This window comes from Pogoniulus pusillus, chromosome 5 (assembly GCF_015220805.1).
Source record: "Pogoniulus pusillus isolate bPogPus1 chromosome 5, bPogPus1.pri, whole genome shotgun sequence".
In the NCBI taxonomy this organism is placed as follows: domain Eukaryota; kingdom Metazoa; phylum Chordata; class Aves; order Piciformes; family Lybiidae; genus Pogoniulus; species Pogoniulus pusillus.
This window is the reverse complement of record NC_087268.1, coordinates 4263024-4289106: the sequence shown is the minus strand read 5'-3', so window position 1 is coordinate 4289106 and position 26083 is coordinate 4263024. Positions and strand designations below refer to the sequence as shown.

General features: G+C 39.9%; 1 protein-coding gene across 4 annotated transcripts in view; it reads right to left on the bottom strand.

Annotated features, from left to right (window-relative positions):
- The window catches only part of WWC3 (WWC family member 3), a 107599-nt gene that overhangs the window by 13594 nt on the left and 67922 nt on the right, over positions 1–26083 (bottom strand). For 3 of the 4 annotated variants that reach the window (XM_064143049.1, XM_064143050.1, XM_064143051.1), the window contains exons 9-15: positions 21402–21644; positions 17977–18066; positions 16390–16964; positions 10079–10199; positions 9243–9317; positions 6931–7017; positions 3529–3721 (exon numbers count right to left, since the gene is read on the bottom strand). In XM_064143049.1, coding sequence (XP_063999119.1) covers positions 3529–3721; positions 6931–7017; positions 9243–9317; positions 10079–10199; positions 16390–16964; positions 17977–18066; positions 21402–21644 — 1384 coding nt within the window. The remainder of the gene's footprint in view (positions 1–3528; positions 3722–6930; positions 7018–9242; positions 9318–10078; positions 10200–16389; positions 16965–17976; positions 18067–21401; positions 21645–26083) is intronic. The other variant, XM_064143052.1, reaches the window with a different exon arrangement.

Sequence of the window (26083 nt, the reverse complement as noted above, 5' to 3'; positions counted from 1 at the left end):
CCTGCTTTGGGCTTTATCTGGCTGTCTCTACAACCTGTTCTTCCCCATGCTAATGGCTCAGATGCTAAGAATGTTCTCATTTATATCCTTGGGAAAATAGTGTAAATATTGTTTTGATCACTCACAAAAAGAGCTGGGCACAATGACTACAACTGTGAAGGCAGAAAGAAATGTATACAGAGGTTATCATTACATTCTAAGCAGTTAATCAGAAGATAATTTCAATTTTTAAACCACTATGTTATTTTTCCACAATGAATGTTCCCTGAGCCTCTGCTTCAAGAGGTGTATAAAGGATGACAGAGAAAAGCTTTTGAGATGAACATAACCACATCACTGAAAACATTATTCTACACCAGTATGTTGGAGGCTACAAACACAGATGTCTTTTCATTTATATATAAAAGAGATCTTCATTTATATATAAAAGAGATCTTCTCTCTCTTCATTTATATATAAAAGAGATCTTCTCTCTCTTCACTTACATATAAGAGATCTTCTAATCATCTACTAGCTCTGGTACAGTGTAGGAAAAGAAATACATATCAAACACTAACACATATGCATCAGAGTTGGAAAATGCTTAGAAAGTGTTATTTTGGTTTCAGAGGTAAAGTTGTTTTCCTGTTATCAGTATTGGAAAAAGCATGTTGACTCTTTAGATATTTGACACTGCATTTATTTGGCAGCTAAGGAACATGTGTCAAAGACGTTGTTACTACAAAGTCGATGACTGGGTACAAAAGTCACCATCAAACACAATTAACAACTATCAGTACTGAAAGGACTGATTAGTATTTCACACCTCCACCTCAAGATTTAGAGCTGTCTCTGAAGGATGAAGAAAGCAAGGTGGGTCTGCTAGTGATCTGATACATGTCTGCTCTCACGCATTTGTTGACAGTTTGGACAGGGAACAATAGAAGCATTTATGAATCTCTTGGTGATATCAAACAGAGGACTTGTAAAATTTATGAGGAAAAGGATCAGAATTTAAAAGGATGTTAAATAACAGGGCAGATGTTCTGAAATAAAACCAGAACAAATGGCAGAATGCACGAAGACATGTTACACTCAAGAAGAATTCACATAAACCAGGATACAGGGAATAATTGGTTGTTTAGGGCCATAAAAGATCAGAAACTTGGGAGCGAAACAGCAATGCCATGTGATTGCAAGAAAGGCAATCACATTTCTTTGATATTTTAACATGAGCTATACATGCCAATTGTGGAAAATAACAATTTTCTTATCTCAACATTGATGAGGGCACCAAGGAAGAAATAAATCAACTTAAGGAAGCACAGTTTCAGTTGTAGGAAAACATGAAAAAAAAAAAATCCATCAGCAAGGGAGGGCATACAAGTAAAAGGCTGAAGGAATAGAAAGACCATTCCCCAATTTAATAGTTTTACTTCTTTATGTAAGTGATGTTTAGGATTGTTTGGTGAAATATTTATTTTTCCTTCATTTTTTTCCCTCCATTGCCTATTATGTACAAATATTTGTACAATTTAGGATACATTCTGGTGGCCTTCTTGTGCACAAGTATCTGAGGGGTGGGTGTCAAGTGCATGAGGCCAACCTCTTTATGCTGGTTAGCAGCAATAAGACAAGGAGCAATGGCTACAAACTGGAACATAGAAGGTTTCATCTCAACAGGAGGAGAAACTTCTTTACAGTGAGGGTGATAGAGCACTGGAACAGGCTGGCCTGAGAGCTTGTGGAGTCTCCTTCTCTGAAGACCTTCCAAACCTGCCTGGATGCATTCCTACCCTAGGTGATCCTGCCTTGGCAGGAAAGCTGGACTTAATCTCTGGAGGTCTCTTCCAACCTCTAAAATTCTGTGACTCTCTGATTCTGCATTTAGGAAAGCATTTAACTGATATAATCCAGCTGAGAAGAAAGCAGTCATCAAGAATTTCAGAAATATACAGATGGATGATTAGAGAGATAGGGAAAACTGGAATCTTAGTGGAACAGATTTTGAAAGGCAGAAGGCTTATTGATAGCAGTTCCAAAGAGAGGCAGCAAATACTATCTCAATTTGAGAAAATTCCTATTTTCAATTTACAGCAAAAGAGAGCAATGACCCAACATTTAAATATCTATTGCTTCAGTGCAGCCACCTTTAGAAACTGTGGCATTGTTTTCTCTTCTGAGCAGCATTAATACCCTAAAGTATGTAACCAAATACTGTAGAAAAAAAGTATTTCTGACAAAGCTACACTAAGATAAAAATTTCCTATCATAATTAATTTTGGCTAATTCAGTAACAGCTGTTAATAAAAGTAGATGTAGATGCATTATAAAGATGATTTGCACTGAAATTGTTACTGAGCTTCCCAGAGTAACAGGCTACATCAGTATAAAGCATTTTACACCAATATATCCTGAGTGCTCTTGAGATGTGCTTCTCTTTCATTATACTGTAGTGCAAAAATGATAGCATTACCTACTGCTGACAAAACCATGGGTCCACTTCTGCTTATAAAATATGCTACCTAGTTTTAAGGTAGACTAGTGAGCATCCTTGACCAGATTTACTCAAATAAACACCTCTTACCTATAGTCCAACATGACAGTGAGATGCCTGTTCTTTTATAGGCTTAATACATTTTTCACTAATCCATTTAAACCCCTCACTAAAATGGTAGCCCACTCCAAAATTATCAGGACATCAGTCCTAAGGTAGATTTATTTAAGCATATTTACATCTGATAACAGCTAAATAAAGCCAACACTGAACACATCTAAAGTAAACACAATTAACACATGTAACCTATTTAAATTGCTATGTTTATTTGAATGCATCTATGTACAAAGTTCACATAACCAATACCTGTTTGGACCACTAATTATCCTGCAACCAAAATTGATATAAAAGTAATCTTCTTTGCCTACTGTTATATAATAACAAGGAGTTACATATACATTAGAGTGCCACAGAGAAACAAGTCTTGAGCACAGTGTAATATAAAACCTGCCAGATGAAGCCTTTAGGGAAGCTTCATTTCTACTGTTTCTGTTAGTATTTTTTATGCTTTCTTTCTTGCACCAATATTTAACAACAGCAGTTTTTTTTTTCAACTTTCCCCACACCAGATATTGTAAGAAATGGAACAAATAATAAAAACTTAACCCTTTATCTATTAAATCCCAGAGCACTGAATGTGAATCTTACATGTATTTTCAACAGGCCTCCACAACGTAATGCTACAGGTAGCTCTATTTTCAACGCTGCTCAGAAATTCTCCTGCTCTCACCCTTGCTAACTTAGTTAACCATCTGGAATACTTCATGTAACCTAAAATGCACATATTTCAACTTCTAAAAAGTCCTATCTTTTTTAGTAACAGGACTATACTATACATACACATGCAAACAGACACACTCACATGCAATTCTATCAGCACTTCTCATGGAAAAAAGGCATCTCCGTTTTTCTCTTTTTTTATCTTAAAAATTATTCCTCAAGTAACTTCAATTTCCCATTCCACATGGCTTTTAAGAAAACAGACCACTTACCAATAGTTCTTCTTGCTGCTGATGGTCAACTGAGCAGATGTACAGCTGCAGTGATTTTAATTTCAAAACACTTGAATGCACGGGGATTCGGAAAACTTCATTAAATATTAACGGAGTTTGAAATTCCAAGGCTCTGGAGCAGTAAGTGGTTGGTGTGCCTGACTCGAGTGGTGGCAAATAAACTCTCACATGACTGGGAATGGCAAAATAAACAAATAGCACAATTCAGACAAAGAGCTTTCTTGCATTTCACAGTATCACCAAGGTTGGAAGAGACCTCACAGATCATCAAGTCCAACCCTTTACCACAGAGCTCAAGGCCAGACCATGGCACCAAGTGCCACGTCCAATCCTGCCTTGAACAGCCCCAGGGACGGCGACTCCACCACCTCCCCGGGCAGCCCATTCCAGTGTCCAATGACTCTCTCAGGGAAGAACTTTCTCCTCACCTCCAGCCTAAATCTCCCCTGGTGCAGCTTGAGGCTGTGTCCTCTTGTTCTGGTGCTGGCCACCTGAGAGAAGAGAGCAACCTCCTCCTGGCCACAACCTCCCCTCAGGTAGTTGTAGACAGCAATAAGGTCACCCCTGAGCCTCCTCTTCTCCAGGCTAACCAATCCCAGCTCCCTCAGCCTCTCCTCGTAGGGCTGTGCTCAAGGCCTCTCCCCAGCCTCGTCGCCCTTCTCTGGACACGCTCAAGCATCTCAATGTCCCTCCTAAACTGGGGGGCCCAGAACTGGACACAGTACTCAAGGTGTGGTCTAACCAGTGCAGAGTACAGGGGCAGAATGACCTCTCTGCTCCTGCTGACCACAGCATTCCTGATGCAGGCCAGGATGCCACTTTCTCAAAATCAAGCTAAACAAAAACATCAGTGTAATTTCCATAGTAAGAATCAGCCCTGGGACCTCCTCATTAAAGGAATTTACTGTTGAAACCTAACACACACAAACAGCAAAACTGATTTGGAGCTTTCTTTTTTTTTTCCAAACTAAACCTAATTATTTTTCTTCTTTAACTTGGTGCTTAAGCAGAGGCACCAAATGGCACTTGAGATGCTCTGAAGTATCCAAGACATCTAACCGGGAGCTAGCAAATATGGCATAGAATCTATGGGTGAGCTACAGCCTTCTCCTGAGCTGAAGCAGCTGGAGGCCAGGTGCTATGCTATGGTATTTCAAATGGAAACACATGTCTGTTTAGGTGATTGCATTGTTCTACAAGTGTCACTGATCCATTTCTTCTTTCCACACACTATGCATACCTTACCCCCCGGCCCCAAGAAACTTAGCCCAAAAGGATGTGAAAGAAATCTGCAACTACTGCATCCCTCTGCCATTGTAAAACAAAAGAAAAGTAAACATCCAATACCAACTCATTTCAGACCCCAAGCCAAAAAATGAAAAATCCACAACATTTTTAATCTGACAAAAACCAGCAGAGCTACTAAGAGAAGTTTCTCTATGTTCTCTCTGTCCTTACTGTCTCCCAGGCCCTGCAACATCCTATCTTTCCTTGTGCTAGCTAACAGTTTCAGGCTACTGTGTGTGAACAGACAATTTATGTGGTTTAAAAAGCTTCCCAAAGGGGAAGATGAGGCAATTAGTAGAGAGCCTCTGTCACTCACTCAGTGACTGGCTCAGCCCTAACTCCTGACACCTATGGAAATAAAACAAGGCTCAAGGATTTAAAATTCCTCTAGGTCAGAGGCTCACTTAAGTGAACCACATGGCTGTATGAATTCTTGTGCCACCACCAGAGAGGGGCTGACGCTGACAGGCAAATAGACAACAACTGAAGAGATCACTGTGGTGAAACTGCAGTGCTGGGGCATGGAGCATCAAGTTAGCTAACTAGCTTCCCATGCTGTACAAAGGGAACCATCCAAACCCTCTGCTCACTAGCTGCTGCAGGTAACTTCACTCCTGCTGTCCCAAACATCTGATTCAATGAACATCTACAGTTGCATGTAGATGTTCATTAAAACAGCTAAAAACTTTTATTTTGGTTGGATGAATTTTTTTGACTAGTTGAACCAACTGATTTACTCCACAGCTATGCAGTTTTTTTATTCCAGCTCAGGCATTTAACAGAAAAGGATGAGCAACAGAACTGTCTTTTTGAGAGCTGTTTAGATGCCCAACTGCCTGGATGACAATGTCCAACAAACATTTTGGATTAACTTCTTTTTGTTTTGGTGACTTTGCTTTACTTTCTTGAGATGATGCTAATTTCTTTTTCTAATCACAAGGCAGTATGAGTACTGCTCAAAACTCACATTTTTTCCCTATCACATGTCCCTGCAGTTACAGCAGAAACAAAACAAGGTATCAACACTAACGTACTAACATATATGAAATACTTTGACTAGAGGTTTGCAGGTTTAGCTAGATCAGACATTCTCAACAAAGATCAGCTCATTCAGTGTCACTTCAACAATTCCCACAGAATGTCTGACTTTATAACATGTTATCACATCTCCACTTTCCAGTTTCCAAACAATCTCTCCCAGAGATAACCCTCTTCAATGTGTCAAATTTCTTTAAAACAAGCTATGATACATATCACCACATAAAACAGTGTATTATGGCAACACATTAATTAGAATAAATTAAGGAGTGGTCTATATAATGGCAACACATTAATTAGAATAAATTAAGGAGTGGCCTATATAATGGCAACACATTAATTAGAATAAATTAAGGAGTGGTCTATATAATGTTAAGTGGAAAAAGTAGCACAGGTCATCAGAGAATAGAATTCAAAAAATAACTGATTCTCTTCATTGATTTTCAGCTAGTACTTGTATTAAAATTATCCTTGGAAGCTGCTTCACAGATATTCAAGGATATCTGCAATGCAGATGTCCTGGTTGGGGTTTCTTCGTGGTGGTGGTGGTGTGTTGGTTTTGGCTTGGGTATCTTGTGTTTTGTTTGCTTTGGTTTAAAAGATAAGGGGCAGGCTATCTCTAATTCACACATATATGTTGCTGTAGGAATTTGAGAGAAAATACACTAAGCTTATTCTAGGATATATGACAAGCTGTAGAGAACTTGTACAGACAATATTTCTGGAATACTGCAAAGAACATAGAGAGCTTTTTTGGTCAGAAGGCATGGGGTGATGAAGGCACAACTTTAATATTGTCAAACAAACTTTTTTGTGCCTATTAAACACGTAAGAACAGGGATCATTAGAGACTACACTTTTTACCTCACCATTCTGACAGGTATTTTGCAAAAGACATTTTGCATCCACAAAACCAGTCCTTTCCTCACATAAACTAAGGCGTATAATCTTCCCCAGAAACAGCTTAATTTTGCACAACAGCAAACAGAACTATGGTATTTATGATTGTTGCACAGAGCAGGGAATCATCAGACTGCGGGTGAAATTTAAGCTTACATTTTGGAGTTTTCTTTCACAACTAGACTAGTGAAGTTCTTCAGCTGTAGTACATGGACTAACAGACATTCATTTTCACTGTCATGCCTGGAAAATAAATTCACTGTGTTAGTCACCAAGTAGCAATCCATGGCTTAACAGATAGAGATGAAAGACTAAAAGGATTTAAGGCATGTAAAAGCACCTTTTTGCTATTACATCTCTTACACAAATCAGAATAAAGGCAATTATAGTTATATACATTGGTAACAGAACACTATTAATAATATGAGCTACGGCAATAAAAATACCAGAACTAAGATAATTACAACAGTATTTGGTTTGAAAAGAGTAACATTCTTTACTGTGACTCTTGATAGAAAAAAGGATTTATCAAATACGTTCCTTGGTGTAAGCAGTCACAGGCTATGCATGTCCCTGTGTGCATACACACAGGTAACAATACATCACAGAATGGTTTAGGTTAGAAGGGACCTAAAAGATTATCTAGTTCCAAAACCCTGCCATAGGCAGGGACACCTACTACGAGAACAGGTCTCATCCAACCTGGCCTTGAAACCCTCCAGGGAGGGAGCATCCACAACCTCCCTGAGCAACCAGTTCCAGTGTCTCACCACCCTAACTGGAAAAAGCACTTTCCTAACATCTAGTTTGAATCTCCCCTCTTCAAGTTTAAACCCATTACCTCTCATCCTGTCATTACATGGCCTTGTAAATAGTCCCTCCCCAGCCTTCCTATAGGCCCCCTTCAGATACTGGAAGGCTACTACAAGGTGTCCTCAAAGCCTTCTCTTCTCCAGGCTGCAGAGCCCCAACTCTCATAGCCTGTCCTCATAACAGAGGTGCTCCAGTCCTCTGATCATCTTCGTGGCTCTCCTCTGGACTTGCTCTAACAGTTTAATGCCCTTCTTGTGTTGGGGGCTCCAGACTGTACAAAGTACTTCAGGTGGGGGTCTGACAAGAGCAGAGTAAAGGGGGAGAATCACCTCCCTCAATCTGCTGGCCATGCTTCTCTTGATGCTGCCCAGGACACAGCTGCTTTATAGGCTGCACGTGCACACTGCCAGCTCAGTCACCATCCGGCCTGTATTTGTGCTTAGGATTGCATCAACCCAGGTGCAGGACCTTACACTTGGCCTTGTCATGAGGTTGGCCTAGGCACACCTCTCCAGCCTGTCCAGGTCCCTCTGGGTAGCATCCCTGCCCTGTAGCAAGTCGACTGTGCCACACAGCTTGGTGTCATCTGCAAACTTGCGGAGGGTGCACTCAATTCCTCTGTCCCTGCTGCTGACAAAGATGTTAAACAGCACCGGGCACGGCATTAACCCCTGATGGATGCCACCTGTCAATGGTCTCCAGGTGGACACTGTGCTGCTGATCACCACTCTCTGCATGTGACCATCCAGCCAATTCCTTATCCAGCAAGTGCTCCACCCACCAAGTCCATGTTTTACCAGTTTGGTGACCAGGACATCACGTGGGACAGAGTCACATGCCTTACTCAGGTTCCAGTAGGTATGTCAGTTGCCCTCCCCTTGTCTACAGTTGCTGTGACTTCATCATAAAAAGCCACTGAATTTGCCAGGCATGATTTGCCCTTGGTGAAGCCATGCTGGTTACCATCAATCACCTCTGCTTTGTTTTCCATTTGCCTTAGCAGAGCCTTCAGAAAAATCTGCTTCATGATCTTGCCAGGCACAGAGGTGAGACTGACTGGTCTGTAGTTACTCTTTCACATCGGCCTGAATTTTTAAATGGAACCAACAAATTTTGTTTTCAAAATTAACAAGCATGGGAATTAGTTTTCCACACCAGAGATTAGTCTGAAGGGCTAAGATACAACATTCTGCCTTGCACTGCTATCATCTGCCCTTCTCCATGCCATCCCACTACCAACAATGCCTAAGTACAGGATTTCAAAGCTGTATTTGGGATTTATATTTGTGTCTCTTCATCTATGACTTTCCTAAGGTAATCCTCCTTTATCTGGCATAAAAATGTCTCACTCACAGAGATACATCCCTACACCCATATTCACCCTAATGGCCCAGACAGCAAAAATAAATGCTACTGAAAGTAATGAAGGACCTTTTATCAGCCAGCATTGAAAGGATGCTGACGAACTGCAGTTAAGGCACATCCCCAGCACAAAGTAGCGCATGCCTGACTGATCAACGTTGGCTGTCAGTTCAGAAACTTCTTCAAGCTATCTACTGCAGCTAGAGTTTAATAAAAAGTTGAAACCCAAACCCAAGAAAAGTAGTGTGCAATTGCTGCTGAGTTGAAAGGGAGAAAGATGAGTAACTACTCACAGAAATCCAACATGTATTTGCGGTTCTTCATTGCTGGCAGCATCACCATAAACAGGTTCTTCCAGATCTTCATTCCTGCAGGAAAAGAAAGGACTGTAAACTACATACTGACTTAAGCTGTTAAAGCAGAATGAAACGAAGACCTGTTTTGTGATTTGTGGATACAAGCAATTGTTTGGTAATATCAGAGGGACTGGTAATAGAAGGAACTGAGATATCTACTTAAAAGCACACAGAAGCAATGATTCACAATTTTAAAATATGAGGGTTTAGAGTACTGCTTTCAAGACACTTATTTCAGTATTTATTCTGTCTTCCATTTCTCTTTAACATCCTCAAAACTTTATCTTCTTCCCAGATCCTGTTTATTGTGTTAAACCATTTGCATAAAGTAACACATTTTTATCCATCCTTCAGTCAATTGGTCACTCTACACGTTTAGATTTTCAGCAGTTCATACATTTATTCCTTGCAGTTTTATCATACACTACTCAGAACTGCAATCCACAATCTGTATTATTTAATTTTATTACACAGAGGTGAAATAACATCACTGATTTATGGCTAAAAACATGAAAAAAAACCCAACTCTCTTTCAAGTGAGAAGTATATGGTGTTTGAATGTTAGAGACAAAAGAGACTTAGCACTTGCAAAGATGACAGTGGAACTGCATGCATGTAAAAAGCTTCTTATCTTTCAAACATGCAGTCTAATATTTTTATATTACTAAGAATTAGCAATTTTGAAAGCCTATCCAGAAATTCACAATTAATTTTCTTGGACCATGTGGCAGAACAGGAATATTTCCAGCTCACTATGCATTTATACACCTGACCTTTTGCTCAAAGCTTCAAACACGCCACTGTCACTAGCCAGTGAATGATCTGAGAGACATGCTGAAACTCGCCTGGCTCTCCTCTCCGATCTTCTACCACTGTCTCCTCGCAGAGTTACAGCTGTCAAGGAGAAAAAAAAAGTGAAGACAACATCAGCTCAAGGCAGTTCCTTAAAAATTAAACAAGAAACATTTACTGTGTCAAAACTAACAGAAAACCAGCACGAAAAAAGCTCATCTGATGTTAAGTTAAAAACTGAGATTACAATTGACCGGAGATTTTCTGTGGGAGAATGAAGGAAGGAAGTTTGTGGCTGACTTCTTTCTGACAGGGCTAAGTATAAACCCACTGCATTGTTAAATGCTTTCCTGATGGCATAATCCCTCCTAGAGGAAGACTTAACATTCATTCAACATATGTACATGATACCCTAAACTTGTTCAATTTACCTACTGAAATACAATAGGCTGAAAACAAACACAGAGACTAATGCTTTTAAGAAGTTATCTGATAGCACAATGTGAGTTTTTGTTCTCATTTGTTTCCTAACACAAAGTCTCACAGCACACTGTTTGTACCATGGCATAATAGCAGCTTTTATTTACAGTTTGAGAGGCATTATCAAAAAGAACCAGTGCTTTCCAGCTTCCTCAGACCACTGTTCTTTTCAAAGTCTTGATGAATTACTTCGAAAAGCATTATGAAAAAGCAATATTCAATCCCTTCTTTCATGCTTCCCCAAGTCATCAGCAACACCAGTCGCTGTTTAAGTGACTCTGCAATCACTTTCATGTTTTAAGTACATCAGTGAAAATGTTACACATCAGGTTTTGCACAGGCAAGTAGGTCCAGCAGCTACCAATCCTTTAAAGTATGTGCACAAACAGTAATAATGCTCAAGAACTGCATGGGTAAGGTTTTGACACTTCAGTGACAGCTCCTTAATATAAGGATCTTTTCTTTTGAGTTCAAGAAAGAGTAAAGAGAGTCGTGTAAGCTATGTCATTGCTTTACCACACAATGAAGAACTTTTACCAACTTTCTCTTCTGCTTAAGGTCCAACGCTGCCCTCAAAGCAGAAAAGCAATGGAAAAGAGATGCCACTTGAAAAGTGGAGAAAGCATTTTACTTGCTTCTAATCAGGCTCAGAAACTTAAATAGCATGGAAACATTCACAGTTTCAGCAAACAGCATTTGGAGTGATAGTAGCACAGTGCACACAGCATAAGAGACAAGCATCAGCTGACATCTGCAGCTTACTGCTCCCAATTTAGAACTGAACACGTCTCACTCAAAGTAACAACTTGTTAAGTACCTTCATTACATCTTATTCTAAGGCCTCAAAAATAAAATGCTGGTACACCATTAGCAAGTTTCCCTCATCACAATGCCAGCCTATAGCCTGAGCTCATTCTGTAGAGCCCAGCCAAGGTACAGATAATGAGACATCTGCCTGCTCAAGACATCAGGACTTCAAGCCTAATACAAGTCCCCCAGATTAAGAGAACTATACCAAAGTGTCTGACTAAGGTCAGCTTTAACTCGTGGCAGGACTGGAAGACAGGATGCACTGAGCCCAGGAGTCCTGTGCCAGCTTGAGGAATAACCCAAAAGATGGCACACAGGGTCCTGTTTGCATCTAAAAGTCCCACGTATCAGAAGGGCCAGTTCTCAATCATTTTTGATCCATAACCTATCAACCTCCTCTCCAAATTCAAGAATTTAGTCATCTTCCACTATGCACCACAAAAGAAAGCCATGTTCAGGCCAGAGCACAGAAAGAAAACAAATTGAATATGATAGAATGGTTTGGGTTTGGAAGGCACCTCTAATCCAACCCTCTCTGCAGTAAGCAGGGACATTCTCAACTAGACTAGGTTGCCCAGAACCCTGTCAAGCCTCACCCTGAGTATCTCTAGGGATCACCTCCCTGGGCAACCTGTTCCAGTGTTCCACCAACATTTAGAATTTGAATCGTGCTCTCCTCCACATCACTTGCCCAAAGTTGCCTTTCTTTAACTTTTGCTTCTGGTTGCCTTTCTTTAACTTTTTTCTAAAGCATTTTAATTTGTTGTCCTAACCTCTAAGTTCTGTCACTAGTACTTCTGCAGAATCAAAACCTGCACCTGTGAAGACATCTTTTAATATGAAAGTTTCCCAATAATTTTACTTCACTGAAAAGTGGCTGAACTTCTCAAAAGGGCATGCATTTTGTACAGAAGTGCTCCATCATTTCTGTACTCATTTCAACAAGTCAGGCTAGGATGACTTTTTTTTGTAAACAAGCCTTTGGGGTCACTTCTCTATGTGAACACTTTGTATAGATGTAGCAGATGAAAGACCTCATCAGCTCTCTCCTTTGGTGGTTCATGTTCCCAATTTGTTAGGAAGGAAAAACTGGTCTGAAGCACCAATATAATGTCATGAAAAATGCCATGTTACAATAATGCTGTAACTTGATAATGACTTGCTTGTTGCCTGCAGGCCATGGAAGCATTCAATAACATCTGGACAATCTCAGCAAATCTGAGAGAGATGCAAACACCAAAACATGCCCTTGATTAAGAGAGAGGAACAAAAAAAAGAAAGAAAAAAGCAGCCAGCAGGGAAAGTTGGTCAAGAAGAAAGAAACGTCAGATTTTGGTTTAAACAGAACAAAGCTTAGCACAGGTTATGGACCTTCCAATGCTGAATGCTAAAGAATGGTTTGTAAATAAAGTTTCTAAGACAGACAACTAATTTTCTCATTTAAATCACAAAATTCATGAACAATACATAGGAATTCTCAGAACTACTGGTTGCCAAAGCTTGATAAAGAACAACCTGGTTAAAATAGTAGTTTCAGTTGTTGTTAGTTGGAAAAAAAGTGAACTTCAAAGGACATAAGTAACTCTAAAGCATGGTTTGCAAGCTTAGGAGAGTACAAGTGCTGCATGTCAGCTGAAAATGCACTATTAAGAGAGTCAAATGCTTTCAAAAAGCTAAACCAGGGACATAAACAGACCTCACCTACCACAACACTGTCAGGCATTACTATGACATAATAAAGCTGAAGCTCACAAAACACTTTCCCCAGAAATTTAACTCTAGCCATGAATACATTGTTTAGTTGACATAGTAAAACATTAAGTATGCCATAACGATTAAACAGGTACAGCAAAACAGCAAACAAACCCAAATGAAGCAAAATCTCCCATTTCTTCACATGCAACTGAAAAAAACCCAAACAAACCAACAACCAACCAACACTTCATACAGAAAAACACACCGGGAATTACAGGCAAAACCAGCACAATAAGGAATTTCAGGTTCACTTACAGTGCATTTTTCTGTTGTGCCGCATGAGAAACAAGACAAAACAAAAAGCACACAATGATAAATCATCTTTTAGGTCTATGACAACATTTTGCAAAGAAGAGATTATTTAGGCAGTAAAAGGCACCTCAGCACTGGGTTGATTATGATGGAGAGGAGGAAATAGTGAATATAGTGGTATTTTATTAACATTTCTTCCATTCCCAACTATATGCATACTCCTTTCTTCCACACATGTTAAGATATTTCAGTGTGCCCCTGAGACAGGTTCAGAACAAGAGAACAGCAGAGCAGCAACAGAACATCAAAGCTGCAGTTGCTGAAGAGCTGCTTCAACTCACTTGAGTGCTGCTTCAGTGCAAAGCACGTGCAGTTTAGTCAATGCTAACTCTCCTGGCCCCCAGAACTTGCAAAAGTTACCTCATGTTTTGTCTAGCGAAGCAACAGGCAGATCTGTCGAGCAGACTTACTGATTTTGCAGCATTGCATTATGCTACCAGACCACTGGGTGGCAGCAGCAAAGCACACTGCGTAGAACCTCCGTGAAAAACTAAAGCCCCCAACATATGGAGGCTCCCAGACTGTGATCTGGAAGCTTGATGCTCCATCAAATTATTTTAGGAAAGAGCACAAAACCATAATTCCAGTACTGCCAGCTCTGACTTGAAAAGAACTGTACTGCAGTTCCAAGGCCACCAGCTTTTGAAGTGTGAAACTCAAGGTAGTCATGACTCCAGACAAAGAAGATTTAAACAACTGTTTTCAAATTCAAATATAAAACTAAACTAAACAAAAAAACTACATTGAAAAAAAAACAACAAAAACCAACCAAACAAAAACCCCAATAACAACAACAACAACCACCTCTAAGAAACATACAAAACAGAAACCAAAACAAAACCAATGAACAAATCATAGAATCAAGCAGGTTGGAAGAAACCTCCAAGATCATCCAGTCCAACCTAGCACCCAGCCCTAGCCAGTCAGCTAGACCATGGCACCAAGTGCCTCATCCAGGCTTTTCTTCAACACCTCCAAGGACAGTGCCTCCACCACCTCCCTGGGCAGCCCAGGGAATGAAATAAATGAAAATAAACAAACAAAAAATGAAATGAAAATAAATGAAATGAACAAACAAAATGAAATTAAAATAATCAAACAAAAAACTCTCAAATCCCAACTAAACAAAACAAAAAAAAAAAAGAGGCAGACTGGCTACCTTGGAACCATACACTCTTCCTCAAAGAGCAACAGAAAGCATTATGTTGTACGCTGAAATGCTGTTAACACCCTGGACTAGCTGCTGGAGCTGGCTGGACACAGGCATATTCTGCCAGAGGTTTTTAGAGAACTGTGAAATGCATAGAAACGTGACAAGGAAAAGCAAAGCAGGAACCTGTCCTTTATCCTATTGCTCCCTAGGCCCTTCACAGCAGACCTTCACTTCTAGGAAACACATATGAGCTATAAATGAACTACTAACATAGTTTCTTTTTACCACAGTGGGTGAAGACATGCTGTGGTCTGATCTGAGGTTTAAAGAAAGCCTCAGGAAGTCTTTTCATGGCACTAATTTAAGCACAAGCTTACATGCTGGTCTCTGGAATTTTGTTTATTTTGGTCTGAAAGCTGCAATATGGGCACAAGAAATGTTTACATCTAGTAAATGTAAATTCTGCAACAGTATCTTCTGGCAGTGTCAGCTGCGTTAAGGAAAGGTGAGTCTAGGCTCAAAATGCTGTTAGAGCAATAGAGGTTTTTTAGTACAGTGGTGAAATTTTCTTTTTTTAAATAAAAAGCTGAAATTTTTCCTTAGATACTGGCAGTGTTCCTTGTTATTATCAAGTGACAAACAGAATTTTGGTGGGATAATATCACACATTCTCTGGTTATGTTTCACATTACTTCCAAGTCCTCAATGCAAGACTAAGCAACTGTTAACACAGAATTCTGCATATAGAAGTGGAAAGGCAACTAAAAACTTTAATACATTCTCTACTAGTATGGTTTTATTAGAAATATGAGCAAGCCACTAAAATGTCATTGTGAAGGAACACTGCCTTTTCATTTTAATGGCAGTTCTTCAGTTGACTGGTTAAAACAGGAAAAGAGATTTCTCCTGGGCCTCTATGCTTAGATTTTTTAATTGGTTTATTTTTTTTTAAGTTTGTGTTTCCTCTTTTGATCTCTGCTATGCCTCAGAAGTTTCCACCAATGCAAGAGTCAGGAAAAGAAAACTCAACAGTACATATGCTGTGGTAACACATTTCTCCTCTGGGATCACAGAGCACAGGTCCTCCAAGATATTCACCCAAGTGGATGTTTAATTTCTCACAAAGCCTCTAGAAGATGCTCCTTGGTTAATGAAGCACTCTACTCATGAGCATGGTGCACCATGTCACTGTGGCTCCTACTCCGCTGCAGAACTCGGTCTGGGGTATATATGAATTCAACATGTGGTCAGCCAGCCTTCAAGCACCGTTGGCATCATCACCTCATTGCCTGGTTTTGTGTTTGGGCTTTTCTCAGGGAGTTTGTTGGGTATCTTCTATCTCCTCTGGGTTTGCATTCCTTTTTACTACCAGAATAACGGCAACACAGGCACAATTGAGGGCCTCAGAAGTATCTAAACTACGCTTTGACTGATTTTCAATCCATGATCAGATTACTTACTCCTTGATGCCACTACGCTGCAGACAGCCCATGCTCCCTTCTCTTTTGCCCACCCAATTCATCAGTCTTTTAAGACCTACTTGCAGGGTCCTCTCTATACTGTTTCACCTCTCTGCCTTAAATCTAAAGTTTAGGGGTTTGGATTTCAATTTCTTTTATTGGATTGGTTTTTTTTTTAGTAACTAACAAGTACCATGGGATTTTTAACCGATGGAAGAAAAACAAATCAAGCTGAGTAATGATTTCTACTGTGTCAGTTTGCTTATGTCTCTGTGAGGTTTTCTATGGTAATGTGACAAAATAGTAACGATCAGAAACTCACCTCCACCAGTCTGGGTAGCAGTTAGTTGTGGTCCCATTTCTCGCAAGCCATCACTGTCCACAGGGTAAGTGGACATGCGAGATGAGCTTGTTCCTTGTGCATCATCATCGCCCAATGCTATGGTCTGAGCCCGGAGCATTTCCAGGGCTCCTATGCTCGCCATTTCCTCAAAACCTTCTGACATCTGAGCCAAGGGAGAATCTCGAGACGCAGAGAGAAATGGGGTGTCCAGAGGTGAGCTTGGAGGGGACAGCGATGACAAGGAGGAGCGTGACGACAGGGACGCCAAGGACTGCGGGGTATCCAGAGACCTCCGCTGCTTGTTGAAACTGGAGTGCCCGGCAGGGTCAGCGTACGGCACATCCTTTGTGAGAGACTCGAAGGGAACGATGTCAAAGCGCAAGTGATGCCCGTAGTCTGCAACGCCCTCTGGTTTGTCGTACTGCGGAAGGCCATAGATGTCCGTAAAGCTGACTGAGCTGAGGGAGCCTCTGCTGGAGGCCAAGGACCCTCGACTGGAAGCCAGAGACCCCCTGCTGCTGCCAGATGACATTGTGAGGGTGCTGGCTGACAGACTACAGCAGGTAAAGAAAGAAAACAAAAAAGGCCCTTTCAGATATAACTACAAACACCAGTGCAGACATAAAAAAGTACCAATCCAGATTACACAAGCAGTTTTACATGCATTCAGTACAGAGACACAGAGATCAAATCTGGCATTTCAAGGTCTAGCTCATGTCCCCTTGTCCTGGTCTCCAACGCAGCTTCCACTGGAAGAGGGCAAGTGACAAACAAATCAGGGCCAGTATCAGGAGACAAGAGGTCCAATAGGACTCTTTCCTCTAATGTGCAATCTGCCATAATTCAGCAGAAAAGAGGCCACAGCAGAATCTGGATCAGTGTACTGAGTGTAAATCCGGGAAGGGCTCGATCCAGCTTGAATTTATGTTAGCCACAACCATAAACGTATCAGGGAGAAGAGGTGTGGAGGGATTTGGAAAGTCCTAACAAACTGCTGTGTTAGCATCACTCTCACAGGTCTCTCCAGTGCAAAGACATATGTCAGCATGAATCCCATTCCAGTTTCTCTTCCCATTCTCAGACAGTTAGGGAGAGAAGAACAAAAGTGAAGAAGAGAGATGAAATGAGACAAAGTAGCTTTTGATGTTGGCATGGTGTTGAGATCAGGAATCTCCAAGAGCTGCATCTAAAAAGCAGCTGCAAGCGTGAATAGGCAAAACATGCTGGGCTTCCGTGCACATTCTCATATTCAAATGGCAAAAATTTGCCATCTCACCAGGGATCAAAAATATTACAGTGGTTTTTAGGTATGTGTCCTCTTTTCAGAAAATAAGATAACATATAAAATTCCCAAATACACAGAGTAATCTATCCAGAGCAGCCAATACTATTTACAGAACTCCATCAAAACCATCATATTCCACAGACCGAACTGTATAAATTTGATTAAAACTTAATTTCCTTGGCACGTGTACACAAAAGCATTAAAAAGTAAACTTCGTAGATTACTAATATTGTTCTCTGTTACAGTTAAACTTCAAAACCTGCTGGCTTTACATAACTCACCTTTTTAACTGAGAGTGTAAATACGAGGTTAAACGAGTAGCCTCCTCTAGTTGCATAAGCAAACAATTTCTCTTTTCCTGTAAGAGTATCCTATAATTAAACAGATATAGATTACTATTTTTCTTCACTACAGTAGTGCTCAAAAAGTGCCACAAGCTTTCTTAAGTACAAAAAAAAAATCACTGCATTGCAGTTTGAAATAGAAAAAGAACTTTCACTGTTTAATGACAAGTTTTAATTTATGCATCTTATACGGAGCAATGGTGATTCCAGCAGGAATACAGAACCAAGAATTCCCAGATAGGTGCCTCATTATATTTAAGCAGGTGATAACAGCATTTTGAATGTTAATGTATGACAAAAAACTCTTGCTGGACTTATTCTGTGCCCATTCTAATAACAAGCAGCTGAATTACTCGGCATCATCACCACAACACAACGGAATGTACCTAGAATGCATTTGGTCACAAACACCTATGAGATATCTACCTTAAAATCTGAAATTATATTAAATGCAAAATACAAAGAATAGATTTTTATCTATTACTATTGCATTTATTCCTTTCCTGAATTCAGAATGAAGTATTCCTGATGTTTTGTTTTTTCAAGTCCTATCACTAAACTTCAAAATAAAATCAGGGTGGTAAATCTGTTTAGTGCTGTGTATTCATACGCTCAAATCCAGGGCTGCAGTCACAAGTTGGATGGAAATTTGGGTTCTGAGTGAGTTTGGAGAAAGCTTATTTGAATGCTTCAGACCTTCCTCAACTTCAATGACAGCTGTTAGAATTCAACCAGCTAATAGGCAGAAGGGGTGCAGAGGGGGTAGGAAGAGGAAAAAAAGGGGTGAGTAGGGCACAACAAAACAAACAAATCAATCAATCAATCAATCAATCATAGAATCAACCAGGTTGGAAGAGACCTCCAAATACAACGAAACAGAGAGCCCTTTTGGATACAGCAAAACAGCAGCATTAGCTTCTATAAACTTTGGAGGTTAAGATATGAAAAAAAGATGTCTTTGTTAGCAGTAAAAACATAAATCTCTCAACTTCTTTGGCCTCCAACTTCATCAATTCATATGCTGGCAAGGGCCTGTACCGCTATGCTCCAGCAAGCCCACCACCCTCCAGGGAGGCTCCCTTTATTGCAACCACATGGCAGAAGCTGCACACTCAAGCACATGCAACACTGAAGATTTTCTCCTGCTCCTGTGGACCCCAGACCAGGTAAACCAAGTAGCAGAAAGGCAGCTGCACCTCAACTATGTACACTTAATATGACAAAGGCACTAAACACAGGAACCAAAAGAAAAAGGGATGCAAGAAACTTAACCAATTGAAAAAGCTTACAAGAGGTATTCATATCATGTATTTTAAAACACAAACTTGGAGACCTACACCTCACAGTCACCAATGCTGTATGTAAGGTACCTGTGTTAAAGAGCAAGGGATGCCTCCACATCTGTAAAAATCTGTAGGATTGGCTGCCCGCCAATCTTACAAAACAAACTAAGCCAAAACAAAACAACCACACATACTCCCCACAAAAACAAAAGAAACTAAGCCAAAACAAAATAATCACACATACTCCCCCCAAAAACAAAAGAAACTAAGCCAAAACAAAACAATCACACATACTCCCCCCAAAACCAAACCAAACAAAAACATCCCAGTCAACACACATACAGAAAAAGCCCCATCTCTGCCACACAGATTTTATGTAAGTTACGATCCACATGTAACACCAAGCCTTTAAAATTTGGTAACAGAAGAGAATGGGTAACAACTTAAATTAGGAGGTTTCTTTGTATTTCATGAATGTGATAAAAGTAAAATTAGAAAAGCATAACTAGAAATGGGTTTGGATGTTCCTGAGCACAAAATGAACTAATTAAAATTAAGCGTTTTAAGCTTTCCTCGCCATCCCTGGGGCTGTTCAAGGCAGGATTGGACGTGGCACTTGGTGCCATGGTCTAGCCTTGAGCTCTGTGGTAAAGAGTTGGACTTGATAATCTATGAGGTCTCTTCCAACCTTGGTGATACTGTGAAAAATAGTGTGCCCTTCAGTATCATTTCTAACTTCTATTCAACATTCTGCTAGCAGTTGAAATATCAAGTATCACACTGGAACACTCGTTTCCACAGCATGAACTACATGGAAAAATAGCTTGGTCTTCTTGCCAACATAGTATGTACTACCTAACGTGAGAGCCCAAAAACAACAAGTAGAACTTACTACAGCGCAGTGTAAAGTGAACTCCCTTTTCTGTCAGTTTAAGCTGGAAAGCCAATATAATAATACTGCAACTGTTTGTGGGTTGGTTGTAAATTTATTGCTGAACTGTCTGAAGTAAGCTTTTTCAAAGGAACTGATTTTCTCAAGATATAGACAGAGATGGAGATTTGAAGTATTTTTTGTGTCTTAATTATGTAAATATTAATCTTCACAGACATCACATAAAAGCTGGTTCCTGTAGTTGTCCCCAAACCTGAGTTTTTACCACTATTTAAGAGAAGCAGGCCAGAGAAACAAGAATGAGTAACTGGTAAGAAGAAGAGGTTAAGAAGCTTTGTCCATTTCTTTGGCTACAGGAGAAAATTGGCCAACTTTGAAATAAACAGTGTTTCCCATCAATATGTTTTGGATGTTGCTTATTTTTATGTATAACTTGATATTTAAGTTCTCAAGAATGACTCTGTTTATTATGTTCTCTGAATGTCAAAGTTGGGATATGCTCCCACTGCTGAGATTGCAAATTAAAATGAAAAAACTGAATACCAAAAGGCAATAAAGACCTAATTGTTTAACTGTTTTGTGTTATAAGGCAGAACCCAAATGCCTGGACAGAATCCCAGAATTATCTTTCTTCTGACACTTCTGGTGATGAATATTACTCCACTTCAAAATAACAGAAAAATCTTTCACTATCTAGGTACTGTTATTCAGGTGTGAATGGGCTGCCCAGGAGGTGGTGGAGGCACCGTCCCTGGAGGTGTTCAAGAAAAGCCTGGCTGGGGCACTTAGTGCCATGGTCTAGTTGACTGGCTAGGGCTGGGTGCTAGGTTGGACTGGATGATCTTGGAGGTCTCTTCCAACCTGGTTGATTCTATGATTATCACACAATATAGAGACTTTTTCAAAGCATATTTTGTGACTCTATTCTGATCTCCTCTTCCTACTTAGACTTTTTAGATTAATTAAAGGAGAACTAACTAGTCAACATCACTCTAACTCTCCTTCAGAAACTTCAAGACAGGCAGAATTAATGCAGTCAGGAGCAGTCTCTTCCCTTTTTATGCAAACTGCTCTAAGAAGCAAACAAAATGCTGCTAAACACAATGAAACTCCCTAGGTCTTGCTCTCAAACTACCTGTGCAGATCTTACAGTAGATAAAAAAAAGAAACACTTTAAGTTCCCAAACCTTTCAGTGGCCCCATGAGCAGATGTTGCTCGAGCTCGTTGAATTTCATCCTCCAGGCGCCTTTTTTCTTCATCCAAACGTGCAATGTCTTCTGGGGATCGCCTCTGCTGACTGATGAGCTGCAACTCCTGAAGAAGAGCCTCCTTCTCTTTGATGAGCTGAAGACGGTCCCTGTCCGCTTCAGCCATTCCTGGCCAAGATTCACTGTCTAGCAAGGCCAGCTGCTGTTGTATATTTGAAACCCTTTAAAAAAGGACAAATGTATTTCAAAACACAGAAGTGACAAAGAGAAAATTAAGAGGAAAAATACCAAAAGGTGAAGCCTGTTGACTTCTGTGACTTCCTCCTGAATTTCAAAACAAAATGTAGAGGAGTTCAGGATGATTATTTGGCTTTGTGTGCTGATAAGTTAATGTGATTTGAGGTTTTTTTTTGTAGTAGGCTTTACAGCCAAAAGTAGTTTCTAATACTTCAATATGATGAACCACACAGTACACAAAACAACAGCTGTAATTCCACAGTTGACACTTCATGAAATTGTTCTGTTAAAACCAATTTTGACCTCTTACAAATATTATGAAGAACCCTAAAGCTAGAAATTTCAAAAACGTTTATTTTGGCAAAATCAACCTAACAGGGACATCACTTGGTGCCATGGTCTAGCCTTGAGCTCTGTGGTAAAGGGTTGGACTTGATAATCCATGAGGTCTCTTCCAACCTTGGTGATACTGTGATACTCTTTTACTACTGGGTATTTATACTTGTCTTACAATGGGCAACTTGGACACTTTAGAATGTTACAGTTAAAATCAGATGCAATTAAGAGAAATTCTAGATTTCTGAATTTTGAATGTTTGGAACTAAAGAACTGTACAACAGATATGCAGCTGTACACCTCAGTTTCATCTTCACTTTGAAAGAGGAGCATTCAAAATTCAGCGCACCATAAAAGATTATGGCCCTTTAAATGAATAAATGTTTAAAAGTACATTTAAAGCCATCCATAAAAGTAGGATATGCATTCGTGCTTTTGGTAAAGTAATCTTTTCTTTCCAAAATATCTGGTAAGAAACAAAGGCCAATAACAAACAAAACGAGGTAAAAGCACTTAACAAGGAGAAAGAAGATTCACAAAGGATGAGCAGCGTGGCAACATGTTTAAGAATATTTTATAGAGCATATATGACAAAGGCAAGGTTTTCCCCATCAAAAACAAAACCTCAGGCAATCTTTATTTCGTACTGACATCTGGAAAGTATTTGGCTATCTTATTATCACGGGAAGAGAAATTAAGTATCACTATAAGTCATTTCACAACGATTGCATTCGCATATGAATAATAGTTTTACTGTGAATTTTGTCAAATATGATTTCTCCCTCTTAGATTTCATTTACAGCAAGTAAAGAACTTGGGTGCTAGGGTACATTTTAGTCTAAAGCAAAACACTTTATCAAGCACTTCAATATGATTTCCTCCTTCCTGCTGAAGCTACTGAAAAGCACCATTGTGAATCGTTACGTACAGTCTACATATTTCATGCCTCAGCTATTGTGCACGAATTCCAGATGCAACTTCCTGACGAACACCTCACCCCATCAACCAAGCAATAGGGCCAGGAGAGTGAGCAGAGTCAGGACTTCTTCTCTTCCCTGCCCAGGCTGCTATGGTGTTAAAGTTTCAGTAAACACTCCTGAAGGCACACAGAGCGTGATTTTCTAGTGTTTGATGCCAAATGAAACAAACGGGGACTCAAAAGTCCTTTCAACAAAATGACAGGATTCAGGTACAACTGAGTTATCATAGCTTGGCCAGTGAGTGTGAATCAGATGAGCCCTGGCAATATACCTGACTGATCATGTTCATAAGCTCTTAAACAGCTCGTGGATGAAAGAAGATGAAATGCGCCTGGTGAGGTCTCTGGGTTGTTTTATAAGATGGCTGAGGATTGGTCCCCTCTTTCATTTTAACACCCACAATTGTTTTGGTAACTATTTTTCTAGTGCACAGTGAGCTGGTTAAGAAGCAAACAAATGCTCATGCAGGCAACAAGCAAGAGAGAAGTACCAGCAGGCAAGAGGGGATGGTGGGATCCCTCCTTTCAGCGCTATTTAACTGAATGAGCTCAGATCTAGAGTAAAAATACATCACCCTTTAATTCAAGAGGCTTTAATTCAGCTTCCTGAGGTTACTGAGAGCATGCAACTCCCTTTGTGCATGACATTCCAGTTTAAAGCCTGCTTTTTCCCCTTAGCTTCAGTTATGCTGATGCTTTGAAAGTAGGAATTTGTTGTACAGTAACTTAATTACACCATTATTAAAAGCACTGTTGTGGACAAGGTTTGAATCACTGAAGAGTTCCAAAACCTGATTATATATTTACTTTGATTCCTTTGACACTCTAAGCATTTCAGCTACTTCTCCTTCTCTCATTTTCCTTTTAAGCAAAGAAAAAGCACTTGCAAAACACTGCACAATGCAAGAAACTGTTGGAAGGGGAACTTCAGTATCAATAAGCCAGCCTTCTGCAACCTGTATTTGCTGTAAATGAACTAAACACATGGGGAACGTTTGTGCTTGTTTTCACTGAGGATTCCCCCTGCATGCTAAGTTGTTCCAAAAATCTACCAGTGCTAAACTCTTTTCAATTTATCTGCTTGGCTATAAAGCATCCCTAAGGTTTTTATGGCCTCACTGCCTACAACCCAACAAAAAAAAATGCATAATTGCAATTTGCTTTCCTTCCACACAAGCTTTTCTTCCCAATAGCAATAAATGCATAAATAAACCTCATCACTCTTATCCATGCCTGATTTTATACCTATACTACACCAGCCACTCACACTGCTGGTCTGTTACAAAAAAAAAAGGGACAGGTTTGCATTTCCAGACTCAGGGCATATATTCACCTACTGAATACAGACTGCAGTTTGAAGGCAAAAAAATATACTCTTTTTGAAGTCTTTGTTGCTCAAACACATTTTTTTCCTTCCTACTGGGTATTTTTAAAGATACTACTTCTTAAATGTAGCCACTGTAAAAGACTATTTTTGTCTGGCCTAATGCCAAACACTGAGGTCCCTTACCAATACAGCGATTTAGCACATTCCTGGGGAAAAAAACAGTTAATTTTGAGCCATCGACATTCCAGGCATTTTGCCCATTCCCATCCTTGCATAACAAGTGCTGAGAAGCTTGCATTCCATGCTCAAGTAGGTGGTATCAAATGACTGGTTTCCTAGGTAGGACGACTTGCTGCTTATTTCAGTATTTAAAAATTGCAAATGGAGATGAATTTAATAGCCCCTGTTAAGCAGAAAAGCAGGAGGGGCATTGATGGAATGACAGAAGTTTAACCTGGTCTTCTTAACTAAACATGGATTCAAAATAACTCTACTTAACCTTGTAGACTAGAGTTATTGGCTGGACTTGGTGATTGTGAGGGTCTTTTCCAACCTGAGTGTTTCTGTGGTTCTGTGAAAATGGCAAACTTGCCTTGAAATGGCTACACTAATGCACCTAGAACGGTGCCTGGCCCAAGATAATTACTAGAGGTAATGAAGATGAGTACAGCCAGGAGTTTGCTACACGAACTACATCATGGGAACCAAAACAGCATGTTCATAGCATGTCTGATGGGTCATACATCTACACAGACTTCCCCCTTAGACAAAACAGAGCAATCATTCTGCTACTGGAAGTATCTGGAGAGCCTATGAGATTTTGTTAGTGTCTAGAGCCTCACATTTGAGACTGCTAGCTACCTGAACACAACAGTAATGAAATTTGGGGCAATCATTCTGCTACTGGAAGTATCTGGAGAGCCTATGAGATTTTGTTAGTGTCTAGAGCCTCACATTCGAGACTGCTAGCTACCTGAACACAACACTAATGAAATTATACTGCTGAGTTCAAGAACATTTCACTTCAGAAGAGGCTATTTATCAAAATATAGCATGAGAAGTCAGTCTGATTTGCAACTATAATTAACCTCATGTTTAGACCATTGCAGGGATTATGAACAAGACAGGTTATCTTGACAAGAGAAACATCTAAAGGATCACAAATGTCTTAACTCATGCTCATAAAAGGGATAAATTACATCTGGCGCTTCATAACCAGAACTGGTCTGCCTTAAACATTTTTTTCAAACTTACTTTGGTTTGATTTCTCAAGGACATCAATATGCACCTAAATTTAAATGCCTGGACTTCTGGGTGACTTACAGACCACTCTATAGCTGAGGCTTTCATTACCTATGAAATGGGAAGACTGGCGAGCATAAATCAAAGAAAAAGAAATCCACAGTTATGATTTGGAGGAGAGTGGTGGCTATGATCACACAAATGTGCAGAGGTGATCAACACAAATCTGCCCAGCATATTCTTTTCCTTAGGCTTATAAAAGGACTATAATTGGACTCATTTCTCAGCCTCTTCAGGTGTCAAGGAACTTCTCCCACTTGCAATACTTACAGGAAGTGGCCGTGGGACTGAAGACACATAATGAAGGACATAAGAACTTGGTAATTTCTGGTATTTACGGATCCTCTGAGAGTGGATTTTGACTTACACTCAAAGAGGAGAAGGCTAAGGAAAGGGGAAGAAAGAAATGGAAAGAACAAGAAGCTGGGGAACTCAGCCAAATGCTCACAAAACCGCTCCAATGTGTCTGCTTTGGCTGT